The following is an 11,418-nucleotide window of genomic DNA, read 5'->3' on the forward strand; positions in this document are numbered from 1 at the left end:
CACTGCGCAGTCTATGCACACACAGTCACTGCGCACACAGTCACTGCGCAGTCTATGCACACACAGTCACTATGTATCCATACATTGCACAGTCTATGCACTCTGAACCACACACTGAACACACAGTCACTATGCACACACAGTCACTGCATGTACAGACACCGCACGTAGTCATGACCTCTTCTTTTTCTCGCTCATTCTCTACTTCTCTCCCTCTCACTCCTTTTTTTGTTTTGTTTTTTAGGCAGAGTCTCGCTCTGTCACCCAGGCCGGTATGCAGTGGCACAATCTCAGCTAACTGCAACCTCCGCCTCCCAGTTTCAAGCGATTATCATGCCTTCACCTCCTGAGTACCTAGGATTACAGGCACTCAGGCCACTTTTTGTATTTTTAGTAGAGTCAGGGTTTCACCATGTTGGCCAGGCTGGTCTCGAACTCCTGACCTCAAGTGATCCACCGGCCTCAGCCTCCCAAAGTGTTGGGATTACAGTTGTGAGCCACTGCACCTGGCCTCTAATTCTCATTCACCGTCCCTGTCTCTGTGTCTCCCACACACAGTTATGCAGGCATGCACACACACACACAGGCCCTCTCTGCTACATGTGCCCACCCTGTACCCCCACTCCAGTACATACTGCACACATCCCTCTCCCTCCCACACTTCTCAGCCCCTTGCACACCCCTCGTTCTGTTAAATCTCAACTGCCTCTGCCCCTTCCCTACTCACCAATGAGGCCCTTAGAGGAACGCCCCAGTGGCATCTTTGCCTTGGGATCCCTTTCCTGCTGGCAGTACACATGCACTCACCCACCAAACATTTAATGAGCCCCTATTTGGTGCCACAGATGGAATTATGGGCAGAAGGAGACACCATTACTGTCCCCTCTCACCACATACAGTCAGGTGGGGGAGGCAGGCATCAGTCAAATAACACCTTGACTCCACTTAAAATTACACCTGCACTGCGAGCTGAAGGATGAGCAGCATTAACAAGGCAGAGAGAGATGCACAGAGCATTCCAGGCCCAGGACAGCCTGGACGGAGCCTGTGGGGGGTCAGGATCTGCAAGCAAGGCAGTGTGGCTGATGCAAAGACAGCAGAGAAAGGCTGGCCTGGAGATAGCCGACCAAGACAGCAGGGCACAGGACCTGGAGCTGGGGAGGGTGGGGCTATATTGTGGAATTTGGGCTTTCTCCTAAGCACCAGGAAAGGCCTGGGAGGATAGGAAGCAGGGGAGGCGTGACTGGTCATGTGACTAGACAAGCTCACCCTGGTTGCAGGGCAGGGAACAGCTTGACAGGAGGCTGGGCTCGAGGTGGGCACTGGGAATCACAGCAAGAGATGACAGTGGAGGAGAGAATACAGCGGGAGGGTGTCCCTCTCAGACGGATCTCTGCAGGACCCAGGGAAAGATCAGAACTGAACTGAGGGGATGAGGTGCCTGGGAGCAGTCGGGTCTGGCTTAAAACTGGGAGACAGGCTGGGCATTGTGACTCAAGCCTCTAATCCCAGCACTTTGGGAGGCTGAGGCAGGAGGATCACCTGAGTTCAGGAGTTCGAGACCAACCTGACCAACATGGTGAAACCCCATCTCTACTAAAAAATACAAAAATTAGCCAGGCATGGTGGCAGGTGCCTGTAATCCCAGCTCCTCAGGAGGCTGAGGCAGGAGAATCACTTAAACCCGGGAGGCAGAGGTTGCAGTGACCCGAGGTCGTACCATTGCACTCTAGCCTGGGCAACACAGTGAGACTATGTCTTTAGGGGGGAAAAAAAAAACTGGGCGATAGAGGTGAGCAAGTGCCAGGAAGGGGCCAGGTTGGGGGAAGAGAATAGGTGTGGGCATAGCAAGTTTGAGGTGCCTTTAGGACAGCCTGAAATAAGTCAGACAGGCAGGTGTTGTGGGGGCTGCAGCTTGGAGCTGAGGTCTACAAGTAGTAGTAGGACTTTTCTGGAGCCCTTAGGTGGGTGGTCTCCATATCCTTCTGAGCACTTGAGGGACACCTGAGCATAGCACTGGAAAAGAAAAGAGCCGTCCTTATGCCTTCCAGGGGCTGTGTCCCACCCCCATCATATTCTAGCCAGGAAGTTCAGGGGAGGTGTTGAGGAGAGGAAGCTGCACCTCCCAGGCTGTGGATTGAAATGTGGAAGGCAGGAAGAGGGAACTTGTCAGAAGTTCTGGGGGCAGTGGAAAGACTTGGTACAGATGCAGGAAGAGGTGGGGGGTGGGTGAGGGCAGACTAGTACCCTTCCCCCACTGCCCCAAACCCTTCCCGTCTCCACCCCTACCTCCCTCGTGTGTCTCCTCCCCCACTTGACTCCAAGAAGGGGAGCATGTTTTCTGCATGCATATCCCTGCCAGATCCCTGGCTTTTGTGCATGGTTGCAAGCTTCCCCTGCTCTCCCCCAAACCCCGCTCCTGAGGCTGCTTCCAGGGTCCGCCTGCCTTCGCATGCCTGGCCGAGTCCACATGTTATGATCCACCCCATGAAAGGGATGGCTTGTACTCTGGGGTTGAAAGGGAGGGGGCTGGGGATACCTGAGCCATCGGCCCCAGCCCCAGGTGGAGCTGGGTGGCCGGGCAGGGATGGGGGTCAGGGCAGCAGGGCACAGAGAGTGACTCTGTTAGCCAGGCTGGGTTTGGGGTCTTGTTCGAGGCACTGGAGACATTCTCACAGCAGTTGAGTCCAGTGTGGTCAGGGTAGGATCCCCCCGCCCCCTTCTCCATCCTAGAGGCCTAAGGACACACTGATGTGTCCCAGAGAGCATCCTAGACATTGCCATCAAACCCAGAGGCCTCTTGCCAGCCTCAGAAATTCCTTGAACTCCAGTCCTTGCCTCTCAGCTCCCAGGCCAAAGCTAGCACAAGACACAGATCCGGCAGCCAGAAAGCCCTCTGGAAGCCACCAAGTAGGATGCCCATGTAATTCGTCACCCAAACTAGGACACTTCTGAAACCAGGAGGGAGGCTGTGACTATACGGTCACCCTGTGCCATTTGGGGGGTGAAGGTTAGACCAAGTTAAATCTTGCTATGTGGCCTGGAGCAAATCCTACAAATCCCATAGAACAAGTCTCATTAAGCCCCTTCCCTTAGTGTGGAGAGACCCTCTGCTCCTCCTGCCTTCACCCTGCTGGGTACTGGCCAGCGAAGGAGGGTTTCCATGTCTGCCTGAGGCTGGGGTCTCAAACTCAAATGCCTCTGGGGGCCAAGCAGACACCAGTCAACCAGGAAAGCAAGTGCCATTTCTAGAACCTGCGGACCTTAGAAAACTGGAGAGCATGTGGCCTGCTTTCAGGGAGCAATCGCAGCAGGCCTGGGGTTGCCAGAAAGCCAGATTGGTGGGCAAAATCTCTTGATTTTTAAACAATGGCAATAATTTTTAATTAAAAACAAGGACAAATGAAAAAACACTGCTCAGGCCCAACAAAACAGTTTTACTAGCTAGATTTGACCCACTCGTGACTTTGAGACTCCAACCCCCCCCCCCCCCAAGGTCCCTTGAAGCCCCACGATGGCCACTTAACACTGGCAGTCCATGTTCACCATCTCCAGCTGGTCTCCTCCCTGACTCCCCAACTCTCTGGCCCCCTGGTTCTTCTAGCTTGGGTGGGAGGAGGCAGAGGCAGTGACTAGACAGGGGGTTTTTGAGCAGAGGCAGTGGCCACCCAGGGAGGTCCTGGGGGCAGGGATGGCCCCACCTCCCAGCCCCCAGCACCCGCCCCTTGGTGGGCCCGGGCTGATTTCTGAGCTCACCCACCCATGGGAGCTGAGTGCTTCCTGCTTCCTGCAGGCCTGGTCCCGTGCTACTCCACCCAGCCCCAGAAGCTGAGAAGCCATCCCTGAGAGGGGGGAAAAGGGCCCCAAATGCATCTTCTCCGACTCAGCGGGCAGCGAGGACTCACCCTGCAGCCGAACAGTCCCAGCTCCCTCCCGTCCTCCCCATTCCCGCTCGCCAAGGGGGTAAGAAAAGATGCTCTTCCGCTTCTCCCAATTGGCTCGAGCCGCTGCTCCTCTTGGCCGTGGGGTGAGGTCAGGGCGGGCAGGAGCGGGTGGGCAGCTCGGCAGGGCAGGGCAGGGCAGGGTGCCCGGTGAGTCCCGTGACAGATGCATTTCTGGCCTGGAGCGTAACATGCCCTCGGAACCCGCACATGTCCACCAGGCCTGAGCGTGCTGGCGACCTCCACCCCCACCCCCGCCCTGGTGTTTGTGCATCGTACATGTGTGATAGATTCCGCAACTTGACCGGCTTGTGTCCTTTCGTCTCAGTGCATTTGGTTGTTGGGAGAAACAAAAACCATCTCGATTTTTTTCCTGATTGGATGATTTGGATATATTTTCTTTTTCTTGTTCTTTTGTTATTTCTTCCCCATCCCCGTTCCTTTTTCCTCCTTCCTTTTTCGTTCCTTTTCCCTGTTGCGGGTGGGGCTGGCAGGGAGGGCTTATGCTTTTGAGTTGATGCCTTTTCCTCCCTCCCACCCTCTCTCTCCCAACATTATTCCTTTTTCGAGTTTTTCCTCCGCATCATTGCATTAATAGTGCTTTCTCTCTCCCTCCTTATTTGGGGTCTGGCTTGCTTTTTTCCTGTTGGTTGGCTTCATGTAGGGGCCTCTGTGAGTGGTGACAGCTCTGAGCCCTTTGAGGTGGGTGGATGGTCACCCCTTTTCCTCCATCTCCCCAGAATAACTTCATCAACCTGAGCTTTCTCCGCCTCTTCCGAGCTGCCCGGCTCATCAAACTTCTCCGTCAGGGTTACACCATCCGCATTCTTCTCTGGACTTTTGTGCAGTCCTTCAAGGTGAGTCCTCATCCCCACTGCTGGCCCAGGGCTGCGGGGGTGACCCCCTTGCTCTGGCTGAACGTAGAAGTCAGATTGGAAGTGCCTCTGTGATGTAGTCATGCAGAGAATCTGTTATCTCCAGGGCTCTTGTCTAACTTCCTGCCCCTGGTGTGTCTTCAGAGTTGTAAGGGCCTCATCCTAGAGCCTCCAGAGATGCCCACCTGCCCTGGCAGGACTCTGGCACAGCATGTGGCCACCCAACCCAGTGGGGCAGAGCACTGGGACAAGGGAGGAAGACAGTGTGGCTGAGGGACCCCCAGCACTCTTCTTCATTGCCTTTTTTCCCACCAGGCCCTGCCTTATGTCTGTCTGCTGATCGCCATGCTCTTCTTCATCTATGCCATCATCGGGATGCAGGTGAGCGCCATGCCCCTAAGGTTCCCAGAGCCTCCCAAGGCCCATGGAGGGCAGCCACCCTTAGAAAGGGGTGGGTCAGAGGAGCCTGGTCCACAGAAGCAGCCATGGAGGCTGAACTGGGTTTCCCAGAAGCCACTGGAGGAATGGCAGCCCCTGGTCGTCACCCTCCAATTCCGCAGGTGTTTGGTAACATCGGCATCGACGTGGAGGACGAGGACAGTGATGAAGATGAGTTCCAAATCACTGAGCACAACAACTTCCGGACCTTCTTCCAGGCCCTCATGCTTCTCTTCCGGTAAGAAGGGGGCCTGCTCTGATAATTATGTTCCCGTGGGGTGGGGTGGGTCCTTCATCCTTCTGTTCCCATAGGGGATGTGCCCTCCTCTTCCAATGGAAGACGTGCCCTCCTCCTTCTCTTCTGGCAGGGGCATGCCCTCACCCTTCTTTTCCGGTAGGGGGCGTGCCCTCCTCCTTCTCTTCCGGTAGGGGGCGTGCCCTCCTTTTCTGGTGTAGGGGTGGCCGGATGTGCTCTTATCCTTCTTTTCCCGTGAGGCTGGAAGTAGGCGTTTGGGGGACCAGGAATCCTAGCAGGGCAGAAGCGGAGGGCCCTGGGACATAATCATGAAGGTCATTTTCCAGGCATTATCTCTGAATCTTCCTGATTACCCTGTGAGGAAGGGATTCTTGGCACCCCTATCCGACCATGAGAAAATAGGCTTACAGACCATGAGGCTCGATTATTTGGTTCGTCATCTTGGCTGCACACAAAGTTCCTTCGTTTGTTCAGTGGAGGTTTATTGAGCACCTACAGCATGCCAGGCACTGCTGAAAAACGAGAATGCACCAGGAAATAGAGAAAAGAGACATTTTAAGCACTTTGGGCGCTAACATCCCCATGGGGAAGATGAATAATCAGGAAACAAATTATAGAGAATGCTGGAAAAAGACAAATTTCAAGAATAAAGGGGAATAGGGCCGGGTGCAGTGACTCATGCCTGCAATCCTAGCATTTTGAGAGGCCAAGGTGGGAGGATCGCTTTAGCCCAGGAGTTTGAGACCAGCCTGAGCAACATAGTGAGACCCCGTATCTACAAAAAAAATTTTTTTTTAATTAACTGGGCATAGTGGCACACACCTGTAGTCCCAGCTACTTGGGGGGCTGAGGTGGGAGGATTGCTCGAGCCCAGGAGTTCCAGGCTACAGTAAGCTATGACTGTTCCACTGCACTCCAACCTGGGCAACAGAGCAAGACTCTGTCTCTAAAAACAAAAATCTATATTTTTAATTTTTAAAAAAAGTTATAGTGGTGATAGTTGCATGATAATGTGAGTTTACTTAATGCCACTGAATTGTACATTTCAAAATGGTTAAGTTGATAAACTTCATGCTGTGTGTATTTTGCCACAGTAAAAAATATTAATATTAATAATAATAATGTTTTTAATCTAACAACAGATAAAGAATAGAGGGCCGGCAGGTTATGCCTCTCTGCAAGTGTGACATTTGAGAGAAACTGGCAAGGGAGGGAGCCAGTGGGTATATGGGGAAGGGCAGTCCAAGCCGAGGGGACTGCTTGTGTGAAGGCCCTGAGGCAGGAGTGTGGCTGGCATGTTTGAGGACTGTGAGGAGCCCAGCATACCTAGAACAGAGTGATCCAGGGAGAATATAGTATGAGGTGACTATCACCTGGATGGAGGGGAGCTTTTTTTGTTTTTGTTTTTCTCTGAGACAGAGTTTAGCTCTTGTTGCCCAGGCTAGAGTGCAGTGGTGTGATCTCAGCTCAGCGCAACCTGTGCCTCCTGGGTTCAAGCGACTCTCCTGCCTCAGCCTTCTGAGTAGCTGAGATTATAGGTTCCCATCACCACGCCTGGCTAATTTTTGTATTTTTAGTAGAGACGAGGTTTCACCATGTTGGCGAGGCCGTTCTCGAACTCCTGACCTCAGGTGATCCGCCCACCCCAGCCTCCCAAAGTGCTGGGATTACAGGCATGAGCCACTGCGCCCAGCCTGAGAGAAGCTTTTTTTTTTTTTTTGAGATGGAATCTCCTTCTTTGTCACCCAGGCTGGAGCACAGTGGCGCAATCTCAGCTCACTGAAACCTCTGCCTCCCGGGTTCAAGCGATTCTCCTGCCTCAGCCTCCCAAGTAGCTGAGACTACAGGCGAGCGCCACCAAGCCCAGCAAATTTTTTGTATTTTTAATTTGTATTTGTTTCACCATGTTAGCCAGGATGGTCTCGATCTCCTGACCTCGTGATCCGCCCGCCTTGGCCTCCCAAAGTGCTGGGATTACAGGTGTGAGCCACCATGCCCAGCCAAGAGGGGAGCTTTTAAAGCATACCAGTGACCAGCCTGAGCAACGCAGTGAGACCCCATCTCTACAAAAAAAAGTTTAAAAATTAGCCAGGAGTGGTGGCATGTGTCTGTAGTCCCAGCTACTCAAGAGGCTGAAGGGGGAGGATCACCTGAGCCTGGGAAGTTGAGGTTACAGTGAGCAGTGATTGTGCCGCTGCACTCCAGCCTGGGTAACAGAGCAGGACCCTGTCAAAAAGCGGGGGCAGGCAGTGGATGGGAGGAGAGGGGGAGAGGGAGAGAGAAGGAAAAGAAAATAAAAAAACATACCAGTGTCCTCAAATCCCACCATAGACCAATTGAATCCAAGTCTGCTGGAAAGGGGCATGGGCATTGGTGTTTTTTCAAAGCTCCCTGTGGACTTCAATGCACAGCCAAGAAGGTGCATCTCTCAGCTCCCAGTAAAAGGAGGTGGTCCACCTGGGGCTTGCCTGGCCAGCTCCAGAGCCCAAGTGCTTGACGTGTGTGCTCCACCTCCCAGGGAGGCGTTGGTGCCCAGTCAGGGCTGGGTGCCCGAGTCTCTGATTTCTCACTGTCCTCAGGAGTGCCACCGGGGAAGCTTGGCACAACATCATGCTTTCCTGCCTCAGTGGGAAGCCGTGTGATAAGAACTCTGGCATCCAGTCTCGAGAGTGTGGCAACGAATTCGCTTATTTTTACTTCGTTTCCTTCATCTTCCTCTGCTCATTTCTGGTGAGTCTGTGGACACTGTGAAGGGCCGGCTGGACTCCCTAAGCCTGGCTTCCTTTCACGGGAGTGGCTTTCTCTAGAATGTGGCTGTGAGGAAGGCTCTTTCACTCCAAGGCTTCTCTGAACCAGCCTGGGATCAGGTGACCCTGAGCATCTCACACTCAACACTGTTGACATTTGGGGGTGGCTGATTCTTTGGGGTGGAGCCATGCCGTGCACTGTGGTGTATAGCAGCATACCTGTCCCCTCCCGACCCGATGCTAGCAACACACGCCACCCCTTCCTCCCGTTGTGACAACCAAAAATGTCTCCGGACATTGCCACATGCCCCAGGAGGTAGGAGTGGGGGTGGGGGACAGAATTCCCCCATTTGAGACCCACTGAAACATTTCAGCTGGGCGTAGTGGCTGACGCCTGTAATCCCAACACTTTGGGAGGCCGAGGTGGGAGGGTCACTTGAGCCCAGGAGTACAAGACCAGCCTGGGCAGCGTGGTGTGAAACCCATCTCTTAAAAAAAAAAAAAAAATTGAATTAGCTGCACATGTGGTGCTGCACACCTGCAATCCCAGCTACTCAGGAGGCTGAAGTGGGAGGATCACTTGAGCTCTAGAGGTTGAGGCTGCAGTGAGCCATGATCATACCACTGCACTCCAGCCGGGGCAACAGAATGAGATCCTGTCTCAAAAAAAAAGATTGATGGGGAAGAAATATCTCACTTTGGCCTTGTTGGGGGCAGATGTGGGAGGAGTTGGGATCAGGGTGGTTCTCTTGGTGTTAGTCCCCATTTCAGAAGCCTCCCCTCCTTCTCACTGACTCTGTCTCTTTCCCTCACTCTTGGTCTTTGTCTCTGTTTTTTGTTTTTGTTTTTGTTTTTTCTTTGAAATGGAGTCTCGCTCTGTTGCCCAGGCTGAAGTGCAGTGGCGAGATCTCAGCTCACTGCAGCCTCCACCTCCCAGGTTCAAGCAATTCTTCAGTTTCAACCTCCCAAGTAGTTGGGATTACAGGTGCACATGCCACCACACCCAGCTAATTTTTGTATTTTTAGTAGAGACAGGGTTTCACCATGTTGGCCAGGCTGGTCTCGAACTCTTGACCTTAAGTGATCCGCCCACCACAGCCTCCCAAAGTGCTGGGATTATAGGTGTGATCCACTGCGCCCGGCCAGTCTTTGTCTCTTTGTATCTCTCTCTCTTCACCTCTCTGTGTCTCTCTCTTCCTCTCCCCCATCTCTCCACTTGATCTCCCTCTCACTGGACCTCCTTGTGTGAGTGAGCATCACCTCTCTGTCCCCCGATATCTGTCTGTCTCATTTCCTTTCCCCATCTTCTCTCTATCCCTCTCTCCATCTGGGTCTCTGTGTACATGTCTTTGGGTGTGTGTGTCTGTCTGTATCCTTCTCACTCACTCCTTCATTCCCTCGGTCTCTGCCTCCACTCTCTCTTGGTCCCCGGGATCCTCACAGATGCTGAATCTCTTTGTCGCCGTCATCATGGACAACTTCGAGTACCTCACCCGAGACTCCTCCATCCTGGGTCCCCACCACCTGGATGAGTACGTGCGTGTCTGGGCCGAGTATGACCCCGCAGCTTGGTAAGAATTCATCCCGAATCCTCCAGCCACAATACTCGCCTCTCCCTGGAACTGGAACGCAGGCTAGGTCAGGCCCCAGACCCTGGAGCACAGAGCTCCTGGGGTCCTAGCAGAGTCTCACAGGTTCAGTCAGGAGAGAAGATGCAAGAATCATCGCCCTTGCATACCCCAGATTAAACGTGTAGGGTGCCGACCCTGCCCAGACCCTGGACTTTCTGGGAAATGAGGGAGGACGTCAACCATGAGATGTCCCGAAGAGCCCTCTCCTCCTACGAGTCTCTCCTGTCTCTCACTGAAGTCTCCAGATGGTGAGGACGCATTAGCCAGGCTCCAGGGAGAAAACCAAAAGCGTCCCAGCCTCAGTTCCCTTGAGAGTATGGGGAGGAGGGCTGGCTTACCCTTGGCGGACAGGATTAGCAGCAACATCAGAGTAGCAGAACTCAGCTCCCACTGGGACCTGTGAACCTTGGAGTGAGAGGACATACAGGCCAGGGGAGGACACAGAGCCTCAGGGGCCCTTGAATCTTGGTCGCCACAGAGGGAGCAGGTGCTCCCAACTGGGTAGACACCAGAGGGGTCCCTCTCCACTGACGGGCAATGGTTTCAGGGGATAGGTTCCATCTTGTGCCAGTGTTTTGAGTGCTCACCCAACACCAAGCCTTGAAGGTCACTCAGGCTTTATCCGAATACCTGGAGCCCACCAGCCACTGAGGATTTAGTTCAGCCTGGGCTTGGGGCCTGAAGCATTACTGGGGGGCCCTCAGCAGCCTCAGCCCCGTCTTCCTCTGGCTTCAGCACCAGAGAGGAGGCCCCCACGAGGAAGGTGGGCAGGAGGTGGTCTTGGCTGTTCCCATAGCCTCCAACAAGTCTTCCATGAGACCGAGAGGCTGTGGAGAGCCATGGGTCTGGGGCTGGGCTTTGGCTGGTTCCTAACTCTTCTTCTTTTGATTTTAGGTCACAGCAGTTGGATGCTGTCCCCAAGTCCTCTATTCCACAAGCCCCCCCACCCCTGTAGCCCATGTAGATTGTGGAGAAGGCAGATGCAGAGAGAACCCCGGGGGAGGTGCCCTGCAGTCCAGAACTCCTGGCACACCCCGACTGAAATCCTCCACCCCGGGTCTCCCCAGTGTCTGGGAATGTACTGGAGACCTTCACTTGTCCCAAGTCTCTCCCACTCCTTCAAGCCAGGGAGACCCCAGCCTCGGGCATCATGACCTCGCTGTGTGCCCAGGGAGCCCGTGTGAACCCACTGCCTGCACTAACCCCCTTTCTTCTCCTTTCAGCGGTCGGATTCATTATAAGGATATGTACAGTTTATTGCGAGTAATATCTCCCCCTCTCGGCTTAGGCAAGAAATGTCCTCATAGGGTTGCTTGCAAGGTTTGACTTCCACTAAAACCTGCTAGCATCCATGGAATGAGTGTGGCTTGGGGTTCTTCAATATATATATTTCATATATATATATATATCTATATCTATATATCTCTAAAAAACAGAGCCATCTCTCTCTTTTGCATTAAACTAGAAAACTCTCTTAGCCAACAGAATGCAGTCATGTAGACTCGATAAAGCATGGAACATATTTCCTCC

At 53.4% G+C, this 11,418-nt stretch overlaps 1 protein-coding gene across 3 annotated transcripts in view; it reads left to right on the forward strand.

Moving 5' to 3' along the window:
* Positions 1-11,418, forward strand: part of CACNA1A (calcium voltage-gated channel subunit alpha1 A) — a 312,076-nt gene that overhangs the window by 275,370 nt on the left and 25,288 nt on the right. For 2 of the 3 annotated variants that reach the window (XM_023188767.2, XM_023188768.1), the window contains 5 exons: positions 4,682-4,798; positions 5,132-5,197; positions 5,377-5,492; positions 8,090-8,240; positions 9,701-9,828. In XM_023188767.2, coding sequence (XP_023044535.1) covers positions 4,682-4,798; positions 5,132-5,197; positions 5,377-5,492; positions 8,090-8,240; positions 9,701-9,828 — 578 coding nt within the window. Of the gene's footprint in view, positions 1-4,681; positions 4,799-5,131; positions 5,198-5,376; positions 5,493-8,089; positions 8,241-9,700; positions 9,829-11,111; positions 11,209-11,418 lie in introns of all 3 variants that reach the window. The other variant, XM_023188769.1, reaches the window with a different exon arrangement.

This window comes from Piliocolobus tephrosceles, chromosome 21, assembly GCF_002776525.5.
Source record: "Piliocolobus tephrosceles isolate RC106 chromosome 21, ASM277652v3, whole genome shotgun sequence".
NCBI classification, from domain to species: Eukaryota; Metazoa; Chordata; class Mammalia; order Primates; family Cercopithecidae; genus Piliocolobus; species Piliocolobus tephrosceles.